This window comes from Panthera onca, chromosome D1, assembly GCF_046562875.1.
Source record: "Panthera onca isolate mPanOnc1 chromosome D1, mPanOnc1 haplotype 2, whole genome shotgun sequence".
NCBI classification, from domain to species: domain Eukaryota; kingdom Metazoa; phylum Chordata; class Mammalia; order Carnivora; family Felidae; genus Panthera; species Panthera onca.
Genome location: NC_138348.1, coordinates 16035127 through 16056389, shown reverse-complemented (window position 1 = coordinate 16056389; position 21263 = coordinate 16035127). Strand labels below are relative to the sequence as shown.

Below are 21263 nucleotides of genomic sequence, written 5' to 3'. Positions count from 1 at the left end.
CAGAGGGTCCAGGGGGTGCAAAATCCCTCGGGGAATGAGAAGCCGCCTCGGACTCCAGGGAGTGCGCCCCCAGGGGGACGGTGCGGTGCTCTGGAAAGCCAAAGGCCAGGCTGTTCTCTCTCCAGCACGTACTCTTGGTCCCCACTCCCCGCCCCTCCACCACTCCCTGAGGAGCGTGAGTGCGTGTGCGCGGATTTTTAAACTGCAGCTTTAAAAATAGCAAAAGTATGTTGTTTCTGAATCGGAGAGGAGTCACTGACGCGTTCTTTACGCAGATAAATCCGCTCATGAAATGGAAAACGGCCCTGAAGAGAATGAATGAGGGTAATTTCAGGTGGTAGTATTAGCCGCTGAGGATTGAGTTTCTCCCCAGTCCTGGCAGGAGGGTGAAAATGGGCATCCAGGACGTACCGTGTTTGGCAAATCCTACCTGAGTAGTGGATCCTGGCCTTGTCGCTCACAGGGTGTGTACTCAGCAGGATGTGGCTTCTGAAACCAGTTTCAACACCTAGTCTCTGTTGGGGCATGAAAAAGCCACTTTTCTCCATATTTCTGTTTCTACCTCTCTGAAACACTGCGTGTGACCCGGCTGACCTCCCAAATGGGCCATGTGCCCTAGCTAATTAATGATCGTAAAAGCTGTAAATGAGAGGAGCTGGGGTAATATATAATGACAGCTATAGTGTTCCGTACTATTTTAAATCAGTTAACATCCCACCTAGTGCCTGGAGGCCTTTAGGCACCTAGACAGAAAGTGTGAAAACACAAGAATGAAATTAATTACAGGAACCGCCTATTAAAACCCCGTTAAAAATAAAGGCTGCAAGCCAGACTGGCACCTGGGGAAGCCAGGCCAGAGACAAACTCAGTAAACAAGGCTGTTCGTCAGATCACAAGGAGAAGGAGATATGGAGTGGAAAGCATCTGGGTTCCCTTAGATTCAAATCTGGAAGCTGAAAGCAGAAACGTTGCAGCTGATTTTAAATGCCCCTAAGGTACTGCAGGGAGAAAAAATAAACCAAAACCCAGAGCACACTGAGCTGCTTCAAAGGTGAAAGGAGACAGAGCTGCCTTAGGAAAGCCAGGCCCCTGCTAGTGCTGCCTGCAGGGCTCAGATTTCTATGCCCTGTAGCCAGAAAGCCCCAGCACACTCACATGGCCCTATGAGGGCAATACCCACCTTGAACGGAGTTCAAGATGAGATGCCTGAGGGGCACCTGGGTGGCTCAGTCGGTTAAGTGTCCAACTCCTGGTTTTGGCTCAGGTCACAATCTCACGGTTTGGGAGCTGAGCCCACATCAGGCTCTGTGCTGATAGGGGGAGCCTGCTTGGGAGTCTGTCTGCCTTCCTTCTCAGCCCCTCCCCCATTCGCATGGTCTCTGTCTCTCTCAAAATAAAAATAAATAAACTTAAAAAAAAAAAAGATGAGATGCTCTAGATCAGAGGGCTGGATAGACAGAAACCTAGAAAGGCAGCTTGGTTCAGGGCACCAGGGGTGGGGGGGTCTGGGGGGGTGCAGATTGGTCCAAAGCCCAAGCTCACAGCCCTCGCGGGCTCACTCACCTTGAGTTTCTGGAATGTGCTAACCACTGTACCTTTATTTGTTTATTTATTCATTCAGTCATCCAGTCAAGAAATCATTTGCATTTTTGTTCTATGCTAAGCCATATGTTAGATATTGAGAATACGAGATAAACAAGGCAGAGCCTTAAGTGCATGATAGTGATACAGTGTGGGTAGGAAGTACTTTGGGAAAACAGAGCAAGAGACCACCTTTGGCCCGGTGATGACACTTGATTGATCTTGATGAGCAGGAATTAGTCACATGCAGAGGCATTCTAGGCGGGAACACCAGGGTGTGCCAAGCCCCAGAGGTGTTAGCATATGACTTGGTGATCCAACAATTTTTTGGAATCTACCCTAGACAAACATGTGTAGAAGTGCAAAAAAGGTACAAGGATGTTTGCATGTAGTATCGTTTGCAGTGAGGGAAAACTGGAAACTAATGTCCATGAAGAGGGTGCCGGCTGGCAGGTCACCAAGGTGCATCGGCCAAACGGTGCCAAGAGGCCCTGGCCCACAGACTCCCTCTGGGGACAGGCTGATGGAAACATCCCATCACTTGACAGCTGCACTAACACGTAACCACTCGCTATTTGTCGCTATTTCACACTTGTAGTTAGGAACTGAATTTTTAAGTTGATTTAATTAACTAAAAATTTAACAGCCACGTGTGGCTAGTGGCAACTGTACTGGACAGTTCTGGTCAAGAATATCTAGAATAGTGAGTTCGGGACGGGGTGTAGGCAGATGAAAGATGAAGCTGGGAAATGAGATTGAATAGTGAAGGTTTTGCAAGGTGGTTTGAAGGGGTTCCGACTTGATCCTATAGGCAGTGGGAAGTGTGCGTGTGAGGGGCTCGGTGAAATTTATCCAAAGAACTCTGGCAGGCAGCCTCACGAAGGCAGAGGAGAGCAGGCAGAGACGGCTGCCGGCAGGCTTTGTCTTTTCAGAAGGCTGCTGTGTTTCTCTCCGTGGCCTCTGGACATTGCCCCAGCATTCCTGACGGGCAGCTGAGTAAAGTATTCTGGTTCAACAGCTATGTTTTTAAGATCTCCGGCAAGCCCAGGTAGAAAAACTGGTTGGAGTTATCCAGAGGGGTTAACCTCAGTGGGGGAAGCTGTTCTGGGCAGGAAGGACAGCAGATGGATGGTATTAGAGTAAGAATGCATAGCAGGCTTCAGCGGAGCCTGTAGAGAAAGCTTCTCCAGGGTCAGGAATTTGCCCGGGGCAGATTCTTTGGAAGGTACCAAGGAGCTGCCACTATACCCAGTCCAGGTTTCAGCTCAGTAGGCGGATGGTTCTGCTCAGGAAGGCTGCCCTGGTTCATTCGGACCCTACTCCGAAGACCACTGGCGGCCTCCTTATTTCAGAGAGAAATTCTAGTGGAGGATGCATTGATTTAGCTAGCTTTCACACCCAGTCTGCCAGACACCAGGCTGGGTGCTTGGTCCCCAATGCAAGTAAAACAGACACGCTCCTTGACTTCATGTGGTTGTCCACTAAAACCAAATAAACGCGGCCTATATACATAGTTACAAATTGTGATACGTGTCCTCAAGGGAAAAAAACCCATTTGGGGCGCCTGGGTGGCTAAGTCGGTTAAGCATCCCACTCTTGATTTCAGCTCGGGTCATGATCTCACAGTTCATGGGTTCGAGCCCCACATCAGGCTCTGTGCTGACATGTCAGAGCCTGCTTGGGATCCTCTCTCTCCCTTCTCTCTCCCTCTCGAATAAATAACCATTTTAAAAAATTAAAGGAAAAAAAACACTTAGGATACAGTGCTATGAGAGAATAACAGGGGAAACATAAATTCAGTTAGAGGAGGGTCAGAGAAGACCTCTTTCAGGAAGTTTCAGCTTCTCTACCCCAAAAAAGGCTCCAAAGACCCCAAAGACAAATGGAAGTGAGCCTGGTAATGAGGGAACCACCGAGGAGAGAGCACTCTATGCTAAAAGACTAATGTGTGCAAAGGCCCTGAAATGGGAACTTGACCTTCTGGGAAAGAAGGTAAGGTGGGTAGGGCATGGTGAATGAGAGAGTGAGAAGTCCGGGGTGAGGTAAGAGAGGCAGGCAGCACCCAAACACTGCAGGCTTTGTCTTATTCTGAATGCAGGATTTAAGCAGAAGAGTGACGGACTGTCTTTCTGGATGTTGTGGGAGGAATAGATACAGAACAGGGCACCAGCAACCCGTAGCCTGGATGGAACACGAGCGAAGAATGGTTTTTACATGTCTAAATGGTTGAAAAGAATCAACAGAGGTACATTTTGTGATATGTGGAGGTTATAAGGAATTCAAATTTCAGTGTCCATAAAGTTTAATTGGAACACAGCCACACCCACTCGTTTACATATTGTCTATGGCTGCTTCCACGTTGCAATGGCGGAGTGGAGTAAATTGCAATGGGGATTGCATGGCCAGAAAAAGCTAAAATATTTACTATCAAGCCCTTTACACAGAAACTATGTGGCCTCTGTATTAGAGGGAGACTAAAGGAGGGAGACCAATTAGGAGGTCGCTTCAGTCATCCAGGTACTGGGGATAGGGACTTGTTGCAGGGGCTTGCTCAGTGTATGGATTGAAGAAGTATTCAGGCGGAAAAAATCAATGGAACTTGATGATGGGTTAAATGTAGATGGTGAGGGAGAAGTACATTTCAAAATGAATCCCAACCTGTGATCTTGGATTGGATTCTGGGCCGGAGTAGGACATTAGCGGGGCACTTGGGAAAATTGGAATAAAGTTTATAGATTAGATAATAGTGTCTTTAGTACTTACTCTCTCTCTCTCTCTCTCTCTCTCTCTCTCTCTCTCTCTCTTTTTAAAGTAGGCTCTGTGCCCAGCGTGGGGCTTGAACTCACGACCCCTGAGATCACAGGGTCCACCAAGTGAGCCAGGCAGGCGCCCGGTAATTTTCTCATCTTGATCATTGTATTGCAGTTACGTCTCATGTAACATTCAGGATATTAGGGAAGAGCGAATGGAAACTCTTTGTAAACTTTTCTTCGCCACTCTTTGTTAAGTCTGAAATTCTGTCAAAGTGAAAAGTTTAAACATAAAACAAATGCAAATGACTTGCAGGTGTTTACCTTGAGTCCCGAGGCAGAAATGCCAGGGAGGGGAAATGTGACCGAGGCAGGGGAAGAGCAGAAAATCAAGACTTCACTTTTGGATACAGTAGGTTGAGACGCTGAGATGTCCAAGTGGCTGTGTCAGGAAGGCAGAGCCAGATTATTCCGGACGTCACCCATGAGCCAGGGGAAGGGATAGAACCCATGCAAGCCAACCTCAGACAGGGGGCTCTGTGCCTGAGGTGAGGTGGGCCACAGTGAAGCAGGACACGGGGCGGGGGGTGGGGGGGGGGGGCATGCGCATGCGCATGGAGTGTCTGTGGCTTGGCACGCGTTGTGTTCCGTGCTTTGGCCTCTGAGCCTCGCAACAACCCTCTCCAGGAGGCCTAATTCTTCCCAGTTTACAAAGGAGAAGACTCAGAGAGGTGCTAAGATTTCTCGAAGACCCAGCAAGGATATGGGAGAGTGAGAGCTGTCTAACCCCACCACCAGTGAGTCGCTCTCCCACTTGGTGATGCGGACTGAACACCCACGGCAGAGACTGGGTATATTAGTTTCCTGCAGCTAAGAAAGTAGCACACACTAGGTGGCTTAAAACAACAGAAATTTCTTCTCTTCTAGTTCTGGAGGCCAGAAATCCAAAATTAAAGTAGCAGCGGGGTCATGCTCCCTCCCCAGGCTCAGGGAGTTGGAGGTGGGGGTGGGGAACGCGGGGGAGGGAGTGGAGAATCTTGCCCTTCTCCTAGCTTCTGGTGGCTGCCAGCAATCTGGTGGTCTTTGGCCTACCGTGTATCACTCCGATCTCTGCCTCTGTCTTCACATTGTCTTCTCTGTGTGTTTGTCTCTCTGTCTGTCTCATTCCCCCTTTGCCTCACTGTTTTTATTTGCCTATTTATTTATTTATAACTGCTTTATTATTTATTTTTGAGAGAGACAGAGTACAAACGAGGGAAGGTCAGAGAGAGAGGGGGAGACGGAGGATCCGAAGCAGGCTCTGCACTGAGAGTGCAGAGCCTGATGTGGGGCTCGAACTCACCAACTGTGAGATCACGACCTGAGCGAAACCAAGAGTCCGATGCCTAACCAACCGAGCCACCCAGGTGCCCCTCACTGTTTTTATTCTTTGACTCGTTTTATTTTTATTGAATTATAGTTGACACACAATGTTACATTAGTCTCAGGTGTGCAACACAGTGATTCCACAACTCAACACGTTATGCTGTGGTTTGTTGTTGTTGCTGTGGGGTTTTTGTTGTTGTTGTTTGTTTTTCATTGTTTGAGAGAGAGAGGGAAAGAGCACGTGTGAGCTGGGGAGAGAGGCAAAGGGAGGGGGAGAGAGAGAGAGAGAGGGAGGGAGGGAGGGAGGGAGAGAGACAATCTTAAGCAGGCTCCACGTGCTCAGCACAGAGCCCAACAGGGGGTTCAATCCCACAACCTTGGGATCATGACTCAGACGCTCAACCAGCTGAGCCACACAGCCCCTGCTGTTGCTGTTGTTAATTGAAGTAGAGTTGACACACAATGTTGTATTACCTCTGCCTCCCTCTTATAATGACATTTGGACCTGGATTTAAGACCTACTGGGATAATAATCCAGGATGATCTCCTCACCTCAAGACACTTAAATACATCTCCGAGGTCCTTTCTCTAGGTAACATTCTCAGGTTCTGGGACTTAGGATGTGGATTTCTCTTTTCAGGGACCACTACTCGACCCGCCACACCAGGCCAGCTATTAGCCTTGGAAATCTGTAAAATGTGACATGAACTTAAAAAGCAAGCCATCTTTCGGAATTGTTCATCCAGTTCCACTAATGTGCCTCTTTGCAGAGTACAGCAGCAGCCTCAATGCTGCCCCCACACATGTGGCTTGGTCTTCTAGGCAGCCTATAATTACAAAACTTTCAGACTCCAGGGCTTGATGACACAGGGAGAATCAAGCACAAAGGACAGTAAACGTGTCTGCAAGGATGCCCGCTGGAAGTCTCAAGTGTTGGGGAGGCTGTGAGTGTATCTGTACCACGATATCCCCTCCAGGCTATTGGCTTCACCAATAAGAACCACAGCTCCCCATGCCGCCCACTGCCTTCCCCGACAGAAACTCAGCTGTGGTTCCTTGGGCCAGTTTTTTGTCACATGTTCCTGGAGTTACAATGTCATAGTAGGGACAAGAGCCAAAGCAGGGCCGTGGAGGCTGGGGTGGGAGAAGGGAATATAAGGGGATGTGGATGTAGCTCTCCCAGACCCACTAGCATGTGACTCATCCACCCATAGGCAACTGGCTTGGCTGTAACACAGAGAGAATCATTTTTATTCCTGCCACTTGGGATTTTTGCAGTCCTTGGAAGAGAGTGAGCAGAAGGCACTGCCAGAATTCAAACCCCTGGTTTCTGATTCTCTGGTCCCCCCTCTTCCACTGGTGGCTACCTGACTGGTGGAACGCTTAATGGCAAAGAGCATTACCTTTATCAGACCTTATCAGTAAATAACATATCGCCAGGAGATTATATAACAAGCTCTATTTGTAGAACACTTTACAGTTTGCAAAGCACTTTCTCATATACTATTTCAGTACTCTGGCAGTTGCCCTGCAAATCTGGCTGCCTAGAGAAGTTTCCTGGCATCCCGTATCTATGGTATTTCATGACAGGGTATTGATTTAGGGGGTGGACTGTGCCTCATGCCCCACAGCAGAGACAGAAGGTGGGGTTTTTTTCTTTTTCTCTTTCTTTCTTTGTTTCTTTGTTTCTTTCTTTCTTTCTTTCTTTCTTTTGGTATTTACACAGCTGTCTGACACTTCCAAAGCTACCCCAAATATTTATTTACTTTGAGAGAGAGAGAGAGAGAGAGAGGTAGAGAGAGAGGAAGAGAGAGAGATTCCCAAGCAGGCTCCACACTGTCAGTGCAAAGCCTGATGTGGGCCTCAAACTCACTAACCATGAGATCATGACCTGAGCACAAATCAACAGTTGGATGCTTAACCGACTGAGCCACCCAGGCGCCCCTATAGTTTTGAAAATGGATGCTATTCCCAGAGGGTAGGAGTCATGCTCTCATTTAGCACTACTACAGAATTTATTCATATTTGGGCATTTAAATACGTCTTGGAGATGCCAAACAACAGGGACCCTGGATGCTGTATTCCGTCTGTCTCCAATCCTTTTGGAGGAATTTAAACCTCGGTCCCCTGCAAGCCCTGCAGAATCCTCGAGGCTGTCATTTGCAAACCACTGGATGTAGTAACTGTGTGTGGGAAGCCAGCACATACCATCCTTGTGGATTACGGATAGCTTTGCAGACTCAGCAGAGTTTTTGGATCCATAGACAGCCTGATCAGAATCAGAGTCATGTACCGGCCTGCACCAGAGAAATGATTCCTACTTGATGGAAATTTTCCACAAGGAGGCCAGAGTTGAAAGCAGTCGCTGGTTTCCGCTGCTGTAATAGCAAGTCACAGGATCCTGGCTTTTAAAACTGGAAGGGATCTGAAAGACCACCGAGTACCTTTTCCTTGTTCATGATGATGAAACTTAGGCATAGAGAAGTGAAATGAAGAACCCAAGATACATGATGTAAGAACAGTGCTCTTCCCACTGGGCTATATTATCTGTTCCGGAAAACACATAAGCCACATATTGTTTTGCAGATCAAAGAAACTGGCATTATTTAGGGTCATGCTCGTGGTCTGCCCGGCTTCCAGTGTGAACATGAGACGTTAATTTGCTCTCAGCAGCAGCTTTTGAATGAATTGCCTTGTGATGCCTTATGTCAAAGGTAGTGTCACAGATAAGACCAAAACACCTATAAACAGTTTCATAGCACAGCCTCTCTGTGGCATAAAACCAGAGCAATGCTGTACCATTCACCTCATTATCAGGTTAGCAGCATCACAAAACACGTATTGAATTTTGTTTAATACTTATTTATTTTTGAGAGAGAGAGAGAGACAGAGCATGAGCAGGGGAGGGGCAGAGAGAGGGGGAGATGCAGAAGCCGAAGCAGGCTCCAGGCTCTGAGCTGTCAACACAGAGACCGACGCGGGGCTCAAACCCACGGACCGCGAGATCATGACCTGAGCCGAAGTCCGACACTCAACCAACTGAGCCACCCAGGCGCACCCCCCCAAATACTTATTAAATATTTTTGTCCGCTTTGCACCTGATGGTTCATCAGATGGGAATGGATGACATTAAGTCCCCAGGAAGTCATTTTGTGGTGAAACACAGCAAAACCCAGGGTAAAAATACCCCAAAGCACAATCTGAAACGAAATACTTTACTGGCATGTTTAAGGCAGGTTTCCATACTCACACGTAGTTTTTTTAATTCACCGTGGAAAAGCTCCCCAAACCTAAAAACAGATTCTGGGAAAACCTGGCATTAAGCAGGACATTTCCTCTGCTCGTGAATCCATCACAGCTAATTATTACCTCCACGTCTGTCTTCCCATTTCCTACTCTCTTTGCCTGGAATGTTCCTTCCCCACCCTCCCACCTCTCAAGATTCAGCTTAAGTGACCCCTTCTCTGGGAAGACTTCTTTGACACTGTTCTTTTAAACTTTACTCCAAGCTGAGTTAGTGTCCTTTTTCTGTGCCTACCCTCAGCCCCACCAGAACCTAATGCTTCCTCTCTCACTAAGCTTATCACATCCTATTGTAGTTGTAGGATTACCTGTGTCCCCCATGATTAAAAAGCACACTCCAGGGCACCTGGGTGGCTCAGTTGGTTAAGTGTCTGACTTCAGCTCAGGTCATGATCTCACAGTTTGTGGGTTTGAGCCCTGCATTGGGCTCTGTGCTGACAGCTCAGAGCCTGGAGCCTGCTTCAAATTCTGTGTCTCCCTCTCTCTCTGCCCCTCCCCTGCTCTCACTTGGTCTTTCTCTCTCTCTCTCTCTCAAAAATAAACATTAAAAAAATAATAAAAACAAAAAGCACACTCCGTGGGGGCAAAGAGCACTTTTTATTTCAGCATTCTCTTTCACTGGAATAGTGCCAGGAACAGAACCTTTGATAAATGTCAGTAGAATGAATGAAATTTGAATTCTGCCTGCCATTCGACTTCCCCCTCCATCTGGTCTCTCTTTGAACAGATCCTCAGTATGACCAACTTTCTCCTCTTCAAGCTGCCGCCTGCCGTACTTGTAAATGTCAATGCCTCCAATCCAAACACCATCAAGAACACCCCTGTTGGGATACCTGGGTGACTCATTCAGTTAAGCACCTGACTCTTGACTTCTGCTCAGGTCTTAATCTCAGGGTCGTGAGTTCAAGTCCCACATTGGGCCCTGTACTGGGAGTGAAGTCTACTTAAAAATACTTAAAACAAAACAAAACAAAAGAACATCCCTGTAGGTGAACTTGTGGTTTATTGCTCATTGCAACAGAGAATGCATATGGTGAAACATTGCTGTAAGAAGGTATTAGGAAGGACTTACAGGATTTGGTTTGTGTTGGATGATTTGGATAAGGTTCAGGGGAGTGGGACTCTGCTCTGGATTAAAGGAGATGAGGGTAATTCTGTGACTGAGTATCAATAAATCTTATCTGCAAGGTGGAAGGAATGAAGGAAAGCTAAAGCTGTGATTGGCCAAGAAGCTGCTTTCATATTAGCCGAACTAATAGGGAGATGTTTGGTTATTTTTGTGGTTTGGCCAATGTTCTTACTTTTTCCTGTGGTCAGACATGTGTGGTCATGTTTTAGCCTTGATCTATCATGGTCACAGAGTGGACTTATCTGGTGTTTTGTGCAATTGTTTATTTCGACAGAACATCAAGGTCTAACTGATACCAGGCCAGCTCTCTTTCTCAAACCTCATGCCCATTCCTTTTACCAAGCTGACCCCCTGCCTCAGATGCTCTCCTCCCTCCTCCAGCCAAACCCTATTTAAATTCAGATTGAACTCCACAAAATTCCATCTTCCCTGTGAAGCTTTCCTAAATACTTCTTTCTCCATTGGATTATCTTTTCTGAATGCATGTAAAAGTCTTGGTTGGCATGCCACAATTTAGTATTCAACTGCCTTCACTCTGGAATGGTTTGACTTGTTTCACGTGTATTTTTCTTCTCTGCTCAGTAGGTTGCAAATCTTTATAGGGGCAGGGTCATTTCCTACATTTCACTATCCCCTTAGACCTGAGCACCCTGCTGAGGTGAAACTAATGGCTGGTGTGAATAAAGGGGGCGACTCTGCATCTGTGACACAGCTCTGAAAACACAGCCACAAGCCAGCAATGGAAAAGCCACCAGCTTGCCTTTCCCCTTTTTAACACTCTGACCTTTTATCTTCCCATCTTTCCATTAAGAAACCATGTTCGAATTTTTCTTTTGGAGCATTCATTTCTTCCCAAGTGTTACTTTTGGAAATGTCTTCTGTCCCTAACTGACCTTTAGTAGAGGATCTGCCGTTAATGCATTGTTGTCTCTTCTCACCCTTCCAAAGAGCCTGGCGGATAGCATGAAAAGCCCAGCAGTCCCCCACTAACAGAAGCTCCTGCCTGGCTCATCGTCGCAGGAAGTAGGATGCATGTGAACTGTCTCCTCTGGGGCCGTGCGGAGGGTCACCCACGAGGGCCAATGCCCAGGACTTTGGCTTAAGTCAGGGCACAAGACCTCTAAGCCTGATTAGCCTACACGCCCTCCAGCCCATCCCTTACACCCTAGGCGGACACTCAGCAGGTTTAGGGAAAATTTAGTTGAAAGCTGCAAGTTTCAACCACTCTGCACAGAAAAGCTGACATTCGGGGGAGGTGAGGAAACAGAAGCGTGGACACCTATGGCAAAGCAGGCGGGCGGGAAGAGCTCGATTTCCACCACAGGGCGGTGGCGAGCTTTCTACAAAGCCGCCTATGTCCAGGACCAGCCAATCCTAAAGCCCGAAAGGGCGTGATCACCAATTAAAAGGCAGGGAAGGCGGAGCCGAAGCCTTGATTGGCACCTGGTCTCCTGTGGACTGGCTGAGGCCTGGCAACGCGGTGTCTGAAGAGGCTTCAAGTTGGCTGCTCTAGCCATGGCGGCCATCTTTATTTCTGGCAGATCAGCTGATGGGCACCAACGCGCCCAATTTAGAGGCCAGGCGTTGGGTCTTTCTCTAGGGAGCCCATGAGCCCCTCCCCTCGCGTGCCTCTCTGAGAGGGGGCGGGCCGGAGCAGGAAGCCAGATTGAACGCGGTGAGGCTGTTTGGCGGGAAGTTGGCTTAGTTCCCTGGTCCCCGCCTAGTTTCTCCCCAGAGGCTTCTCAATCTTCCCTCCTTGATCTCGGCATAGGGCACAGTACCCTTTCGCACGGAGGACGCGATGGCTCCCAGGAAACGCCCAGAAACCCAGAAGACCCCCGAGGTGGTTGTGCGCCCCAAGAGCAGGAGGAGCAGAAGCCCCCGGGAGCTGGAGCCGGAGGCCAAGAAGCTCTGTGTGAAGGGCCCCGGTACTGCCTGCGCCTGCTGCTTTAATAATTCCGCCTTTGGGGGTTCTCACGCAGGAGGCTGGAGTGGGGGGTGGGTGCTGTTGGTTTCCTGAGGCTATCCCAAGTTTTAAGGATGCCTTGGGCTGTGCATTTTTCCGCAGGTCCTTTGACACCACAGAGCTTGGGCTTAACCCCTCTCAGGTGATGGGAAGAGGCAGATGAGCTCCATTACATAAGACACAACGGACTTTTCAAATTCCTGTGTACCAGGATTTTTACACACTGAGGACTGCTTAAAATAATCCTACCTTGCCTGGTGGTGCGTGTGGTGAATTTCGGTAGTCATGGTTGCTAGCTGTGTGTCCTTGGTTTCCGCTGTGAGAATCTTCAATTTCCTTCCTTAGAAAACTCATTCTCTGAGGTTTATTGGGGCTTGAACCTGGGGCTATAAGGACTGGGGGGGGGGGGCACAAAACACTGGAGCAGGGTGTTGTTGATGAAGTGTTTTTTGTCCCTAAGAAAAAGGAATTAATCGGTTGTCAAGAGGCTGGATTCATAGAAACCAGATCCTCAAGTACATCTTTATTCCTATTCTAAGTGGATCTATCTCTCCAAAAGTAGCCAGGCCAGACCCTCTGGATCCTGCTGGTTTCCCAAAGAACAGATTGGACTTGGGGCGAACAACTGGTCACCTCTACATTATTTTAATATAGGATTTAAAGATACTTCTTTTCCCAGTCACTTCTACCATGCTACCCTAAAATCTTTTTATTTTACATGATATGTGATTTTTAAATTGTCACCCAACCCTACCATGAGTTTTCCAACCTACTGGGAAGAGTTCTGTGTATACTTTATTCTTGGGTGTTTCTTTGGTTCCGTTCTCAGAAACCCTGCGAGGGTTTGTTTTCATATTATTTCATATTTAGCTTCACTTCAGAATTACTACTGGGGGAGTGTTTGGGGCAAGGGGCTGAATCCCTACTCACTATATTTTGTGCTGGCTGAGACTGAGCAGACCATGGAAAGGCCTTAAGAGGTAATGAGAGAGATTGGCTATGTAGAATGGAACAACAAAGCTTTCTTTCTGAGATTTCAGCAGGAAACCCTTCCGTGCGTGAGAGCAGAGAGGAAAATATGTGTCTGTTCTGCTTGGCAGGTTCTAGCAGAAGATTTGACTCAGGCTGCCTTTGGGCGGGGTTGGCTAGCCTTCAGGTCCCGCCATCATACACCAGCATCGTCAGGGCCCTTCACCACCATAAGCTGGGCAAAGCTGCCTGGCCATCACTACAGCAGGTGAGGCATTTCCTGGCTGAAGTGCTCGAGTTTCCCTCGTACCTTTTTACTATTGGGATGTTCTAAAATTAGATGCTCGGTTGGTTCAGCGGGTTGTCAGAGTGGTCAGATCACCTCTACCTTGGTGACTGACCTACTGGGCATTCAGCCAAGTAGAAAAGTCTTATGCTGTAAAGGTCCCATCTGGAATGCACTCTGCCCCCTTGCTTTCCAAGATTAGTTCATGCACATTGCAAATATTTTCACACACAGAGCCAGGCAGTTCACTTTCCTTTGGGGGGGGGGGGGGGGAGGACTTGGCTCTAGGGCTCATCTATGGAGGAGGCAGAGATTGACAGTTTACCCAGGACTTGGATTTTAACTCAACTTAATTCTTTTTTCTCTGTGTCAGGGTCTCCAGCAGTCCTTTGTGCATTCTCTGGCTTCTTACCGGATATTCCAAAAGGCTGCCCCTTTTGACAGGAGGGCCACATCCTTGGCATGGCACCCAACTCACCCCAGCACCCTGGCTGTGGGTTCCAAAGGGGGAGATATCATGCTCTGGAACTTTGGCATAAAGGACAAACCCACCTTCATTAAAGGGGTGAGCAGTTCCCTGTGCCAGACAATAGTGCTGAAGAAGTGTTTGTTGAAGGGATGGAGAATTATCCAGTAACAAGGAGATGACTGGGATCAAAGTAACTAGGTATTTTCAAACAAGGAAATGGTGATGATACTCAAATCTTCATTGAGTGCCAGCCCTTAAAATATTAGAAGGTATAAAATGTTGGTCACCCTGTTGTAAGTTATCACATAGAACAGAATCCGAGCCCCTTCTTTTCTCTTGCCCTCATCTTCTGCTGTCTTTCCTCACTTCCTATGCTTTAGCCACACAAGCTATTTCTATTCCTAAAACTGCGTCATTGCTCTTGCTTTTCTCTTTGACTGGAGTGCTCTTTGTCTTGGTTTTCTCATGGCTGCCTCCCTTCAGCCATGACCATTCAGGTCTTGACTTGGTGTATTTCTTCAAACAGCTTTCGCTGACCACTCTGTCTAAAGTAGTCTCTACTTGACTCATTCACTCTGGTTCATTACCCTGCTTCATTTCCCCCACCGACAATGTTTATCAATATCTGAAATGTTTCACTTATTTGAGTGTCTTTGCCCATACAAATGTCTTTGGAAAGTAAGCTCCACGATAAGACGGACCTTGTCTTTCTGGTTTACTGCCATATCCCCAGTGCCTCGAACAATGTTTGGCCTAGAGTAGTAGCTGCTTTATTATATTTGTTGAATGAGTGAGGGCCTTGAAGTATAACTGGGTAGATGGGATATATACATACAAGATAACTTGCAATATAGATGCTAAATGCTACAGAATGTGAGAGAAGGAAGAACCCCTTGTGAATTAGAGTCAACAGAGAAGGCTCATGGATGAGTGGGGAGTGAGGAGGAATAATATTTAGGTAAATGGAGAGAAAAAGGACAAGCAGAGTGTGTTCGGGGCAAAGTTTGGCATAGCGCTTTCTAGGGATGGCCTTAATCGTGTTAGTGTTTATCATCAATTGCTGAGGGTTGAAGGTGTTGGCCCCTCTACCAAAAAGAAGACCTTTATTTTTATTTATTTATTTTTTCAGCTCTAATATTGCCAGTTTATTTATTTATTTTTATAATTATTTATTTATTAATTTATTTATTTTTAATTTACATCCAAGTTAGTTAGCATGTAGTGCAACAATGATTTCAGGAGTAGATTCCTTAATGCCCCTTACCCATTTAGCCCATCCCCCCACCCACAACCCTCCAGCAACCCTCGGTTTGTTCTCTGTATTTAAGAGTCTCTTATGTTTTGTCCCCCTCCCTTTTTTATATTATTTTTCCTTCGCTTCCCTTATGTTCATTTGTTTTGTATCTTAAATTCCTCATATGAGTGAAGTCATATGATATGTGTCTTTCCCTGACTGACTAATTTTGCTCAGCAGAATACCCTCTAGTTCCATTCATGTAGTTGCAAATGGCAAGATTTCATTCTTTTTGATTGCTGTGTAATAATACTCCATTGTGTGTGTGTGTGTGTGTGTGTGTGTGTGTGTGTGTGTGTGTGTACACACACACCCCACATCTTCTTTATCCATTCATCTGTTGTTGGACATTTGGGCTCTTTCCATACTTCAGCTATTGTCGATAGCACTGCTGTAAACATTGGGGTGCATGTGCCCCTTCGAAACAGCAACCTATATCCCTTGGATAAATACCTAATAGTGTAATTGTTGGATCATAGAGTAGTTCTATTTTTAATCTTTTGGGGAACCTCCATACTGTTTTCCAGAGTGGCTGCACCAGTTTGCATTCCCACCAGCAGTGCAAAAGAGATCCTCTTTCTCCGCATCCTCGCCAACATCTGTTGTTGCCTGAGGTCTTAATTTTAGCCACTCTGACTGGTGTGAGGTGGTATCTCACTGTGGTTTTGATTTGTATTTCTCTGATGATAAGTGACGTTGAGCGTCTTTTCATGTGTCTGTTAGCCATCTGGATGTCTTTGGAGAAGTGTCTGTTTGTGTCTTTTGCCCATTTCTTCATTATTTGGGATTATTTGTTTTTTGGGTGTTGAATTTGGTAAGTTCTTCATGGATTTTGGATACTAACCTCTTATCTGATATGTCATTTGCAAATATCTTCTTCCATTCCATCAGTTGCCTTTTAGTTTTGCCGATTGTTTCCTTCACTGTGCAGAAGCTTTTTATTTTGATGAGGTCCAGATAGTTCATTTTTGAAAAGAGAAAACCTTTCATTTGCCCAGATGGGGGCTGACAAATGGAGGACTCTACTGTAAAAAGTGACACTCTGGGCTTAGAGCAGCAGCCACAGACTCACAGGCCTTAAGAAGCCAAAGAAAAAGAAGAGTGATAGATGATGGGATCAGTGGTAAACAGGAGATGGTTGACAGGCAAGAATCTAGGTCTCGTGGTATCAGGTTTGATTTTTTCAAATGAACCCTGAAATCTTGATATTTTTTTTTACATGAAATGTTCTGATTTTTAAAAATTGTGATGAAATACACAAAACAAAACGTACCGTCTTTGACCATTTTTAAGTGTATAGTCCAGTGGTGTTAAGTATATTGGAATTCTTGTGTAGCCAGTCTCCAGAAGGTAAAACTGCAAAAGTGTTTGCAAAAGTGAAATTTTGTACCCACTAACACTAACTCCCCATTCTTCCCTCTTCCTGTCCTTGGCCACCAACATTCTACTTTCTGTCTTTATGATTTTGACACTCTCACGAGTATCTCATATAAGTGGAACTATACAATATTTATCTGTTGGCTTATCTCACTTCATATAATGTCCTCTGGGCTCATCCATGTTGTAGCAGGTGTCAGAATTTCCTTTTTAAGGCTGAGTAATATTCCACTTCATGTGTATACCACATTTTGCTTATCCATTGATCAGTTGATGGACACTTGGGTTGCTTCTACCTTTTGGCTTTTGTGAATAATGCTGCTATGGACATGGGTGTACAAATCTCTCTTCAGGTCCCTGCTTTCAGTTCTTTTGGGCATATACCCAGAAGTGGAATAGAAGAGACAGACAAGGCCAGTGGTGAACCCAGGATGAGTTTTCTTAAGTGGAGGCTCCAGAGCAGCCCATCAGAAAAGGCCAGGTTAGACAGCCTTGGGATGAGATGGATGTTCAAGAAAACAGGTGCTTGAAGCCAGAAGAAAGGCAGCCAGAGAAATGCTGTGCCCAGAGTTTGGCTTCCTGCCCAGCTGGTGAGACAGGTGACCACCAGAAGGGGCAGTTTTAAATTGAAGTCAAAGCCCAGAACTCAGGCAGGAAGAGATTTGTTTTGTTTGGGTTTTTTCCCCTGGGAATCTAGAACATGGGAATAGAGAAATTTAAGAAGTACCTAAGGGTGTCCTCAGGGAAGAGCCACCTGACCAAAAGGAGAATGACATCTGCTTTGAACTTGTGCCAGGCTGAGACTGCTTTTGGTTTACATCACCCTTTATTATAATGTGCATTTAAGTGATGTTTCCTCACACCATGGTGGAGATTGGCCTGGACATTTGAATTTTGGATTAGCAAGACGCTAGATTGGAACAGAAGAAGGGTATGGTGGTCTGGAGAACTGCCTGTCTTTACTCCCAGATACTGACAGAAAGTTGATTTGGCACCAGTGACTGGAGGAGAAGCAGTGCCTCATTTTGTCACTTCTTTTGTCCTCTGACCTTGGCTCTGACCTTTACATCTTCAGGCCCTTGGCAAGGAAACACATTACATTTTCAAAATGAAGATAACTTAGTTTTACTCTTATTATAAAATGATCTTTGGGGCGCCTGGGTGGCTCAGTTGGTTAAGTGTCCGACTTCTGCTCAGGTCACGATCTCACACTTTTTGAGTTTGAGCCCCATGTGCAGCTCTGTGCTGACAGTTCAGAGTCTGGAGCCTGCTTCAGATTCTGTATCTTACCCAAGTAAATAAGTATACTTACTATTTTGAGAGAGAGAGAGAGCGCGTGCAAGCAGGGAAGGGGCAGAGAGACTTATTTAAAAAAAAATAATTGTGAGGGTGCCTAGATGGCTCAGGTGGTTAAGCACCCGAGTCTTGATGTTAGCTCAGGTCATGATCTTACGGTTGTTGGTTGGTGAGATCCAGCCCTCTGTCGAGCTCTGTGCTGAGCGGGGAGCCTGCTTAGGATTCTCTCTCTGCCCCTCCCCTGTTCACATGCACACTCTCTCTCTTTCTCAAAATAAATAAATGAACATTAAAAATAAAAATAGGGGTGCTGGGTGGCTCAGTTGCTTAAGCGTCCCAACTTTGGCTTAGGTCATGATCTCACAGTTCGTGAGTTCAAGCCCCATGTTGGGCTCTGTGATGACAGCTCAGAACCTGGAGCCTGCTACTGATTCTGTGTCTCCCTCTGTCTCTGCCCCTCCCCCACTCACACTCTGTCTCTCTCTTTCTCAAAAATAAATGAACATTGAAAAAAAATTTTTTTTAATAAAAATAAAAATGATTGTGATTTTTTTGGTGTGTTTTTCTATATGTTTCTCCTGTTTGGGGTTCACTGAACTTCTTGGATCTATGGGTTTGTCATCAAATTTGGAAAATTTTAGGTCATTTCTTCAAATAGTTTCTCCCCTCTTTTTTTTTTTTTTTTTTCTGCCTCTGGGACTCCAATTACATACATGTTAGGCTACTAGGTATTGTCCTGCAGGTCATTGATTAACACTTTATTTTATAATCCCCTCCCCCTCATTTTATTTTGCATAGCTTCTACCTCATGTCTCAACTTCATTGATCGTCTACATCTAATCTGCTATCAATCCCGTCCAATGTATTTTTCTTTTCAGATACTGTATATCATCTCTAGAAGCTTAATTTAGGCCTTTTAAAATATCTTCCATTTCTTTTTTCATGTTCATTACTTCCTCTACTTTTCTTGACCATATAGAATATGTTTATAACACTTGTTTCAATGTTTTTGCTTAATTCTATCATCTGTGTCACTTGTAAGGGTGTTTGTATTCACTGAGCTTTCTTCTGGTTATAAGTTCTATTTTCCTGCTTCTTTGCATGCCTGGTAATTTCTCATTGGATGCCAGACATTGTGAATTTTACATTGTTGGATGTTGGATTTTGTTGTATTCTTTTAAATATTGTTGGGCTTTGTTCTGGGACACAGGTACTTATAACCAGTTTGATACCTTCAAGGCTTGCTTTTAAGCTTTGTTAATATAGTTACTGTATTCATTTCCTCTTGATTCTATAACAGATTATCACAGTCTTGGTATCTTACAACAAAACAATTTTATTCTCTTACAGTTCTGGAGGTCAGAAGTCTGAAATGATTTTTCTGAACAAATGTCAACGTGTTGGCAAGGCTGGTTCTTTCTCAAGTTTCTGAGGGGAGAATTTGTTTCCTTGCTTTTTTCAGCTTCTTGTGGCCATCTGAACTCCTGAGCTGTGGTTTCTTCCATCTTAAAAGTGCATCACTGCAATTTCTGCTTCTGTGATCACATTGCTTTCTTTTCTGACTGACTCCCCCTGTGTTGCTCTTATAAAGACCATTTGATTTCGATTATATCAGTCCCACCCAGACAATCCAAAATAATCTCCCCATCTCAATATCCTTAACTTAACCACATATGCACAATCCCTTTTGTCATCTAGAGTATTATTCATGGAGTCTATGGATTAGGGCATGGACATCTTGGGGACCATTATTTAATCTACCCCAGTCAGCATGGGTTTAAGGAAGCCTATAGTCTAGGTATAAATTGGCCTCATCCTGAGGCAATACTCTTCTGAAGACTCAATGTTCTGTATATTAAGTCTTTTCATTCTGGATGGTGAGAATACAGACTATTCTGAGGATTCTCCCCTATTTATCCATGGTGCTTCTCCCCACTCCCCTCCCAGCCTTGGGTAGTTTCCTCATACCCATTTACACATTAATACTTACCCAAAAGACTTGAGGGGATCCTTGTGAAAATCTCCAGAATGTTCCCTCTGTGTGTCTCCTCCCCAGAATTTTGCCCACAAATTCTTGCTATGTTGGCTTTCCTAAAATTCTGTCTTCTCAACTCAGTGAGACTGCTAGGCTGTGTGTGTCCTCCCTCTCGGTCTTGCTGCCTGGATACTTTCTCCAAGTGCTAACCTGGGACAGTTGTAGGACTATCTCTTGCTTGCCTCCTGTCTTGTGCTGCCTGCTGTCTAATCTCTGAGAACCTATTTCACTTTTCTTGTCCATTTTCTTAGTTATTTAAGACAGGAAGATATACCTGTTTTCTGACACTCCATCATGGTTGGGAACAGAAATTCCCATTAATTTTAATAGTTTATCTGAGGATTTAACATTTTTGTCCTACACAGTCTTGTCACCTACAAATCACAAGAGTTGGGTTTCTTTCTTTACTATTCTTATACTTCTTTTTCGCCTTGTTCCATTGTCTTATTCTAGTACATTGTTGAATATTGACTCTAGCAGACATGCTTGTCTTATTCTTGATCATAGAAGGCTTTTATATTTTATCATTGAGCATGATTTCTTCTACTTTCTATTGTAAAATACACATAACATAAAATTAACCAGTTTTTAAAAGTTTATTTCATTTTAAAAAAAATTTAAAGTTAATTTGTTTTCAGAGAGAGAGAGAGAGAGAGATGTGGGAGGGGCAGAGAGAGAGAGACAGAGAGAGAATCCTAAGCAGGTTCTGCACAGTCAGTGCAGAGCCTGATGTGGGGCTCAAACCCACGAACTGCAAGATCATGACCCGAGCTGAAACCAAGAGTCGGATGCTTAACTGACTGAGCCAGCCAGGCGTCTCCCCATTTTAACCATTTTAAGTGTACAATTCAGCGGCATTAAGTACTTTCACATTGTTGTGCAACTATCACCACAACCATCTTTGGAACTTGTACATCTTCCCACAATAAAACTCTGTACCATTAAACAAAGACTCTTTATTACCCTCCCCTATATGCACTAATCTGCCTTCTGTCTCTAAAAATTTGAGTATTTGCGGCGCCTGGGTGGCTCAGTCGGTTGAGCGTCCAACTTCGGCTCAGGTCATGATCTTGTGGTCCGTGAGTTCAAGCCCCACGTCAGGCTCTGTGCTGACAGCTCAGAGCCTGGAGCCTGTTTCTGATTCTGTGTCTCCCTCTCTCTCTCTGCCCCTACCCCCCTCACTATCTCTGTCTCTCAAAAATAAATAAACATTAAAAAAATATTTAAAAATTTGACTATTCGGGTACTTCATATAAATGGAATCATGCAATATTTTTCCTTTTGGGTCTGGCTTCTTTCATTTAGCATAATGTTTTCAAGGTTCATCTATGTTGTAGCATGGATCAGTACTTCATTACTTTTTTATAGCTGAATAATGGTCCATCATACGGATTTGCCACATTTCATTTATCCAGTCATCTGTTGATGGACGTTTGGGTTGTT

At 45.3% G+C, this 21263-nt stretch overlaps 1 protein-coding gene across 2 annotated transcripts in view; it reads left to right on the top strand.

The window, feature by feature from the left end:
* Positions 1–11404: 11404 nt before the first annotated feature.
* The window catches only part of DDB2 (damage specific DNA binding protein 2), a 20448-nt gene continuing 10589 nt past the window's right edge, over positions 11405–21263 (top strand). Inside the window, exons 1-4 of one of the 2 annotated variants that reach the window (XM_060606551.3) lie at positions 11405–11803; positions 11900–12056; positions 13195–13331; positions 13723–13914. In XM_060606551.3, the coding sequence (XP_060462534.1) occupies positions 11930–12056; positions 13195–13331; positions 13723–13914 (456 nt within the window). In that variant the 5' untranslated portion in view covers positions 11405–11803; positions 11900–11929. The remainder of the gene's footprint in view (positions 11804–11899; positions 12057–13194; positions 13332–13722; positions 13915–21263) is intronic. The other variant, XM_060606552.3, reaches the window with a different exon arrangement.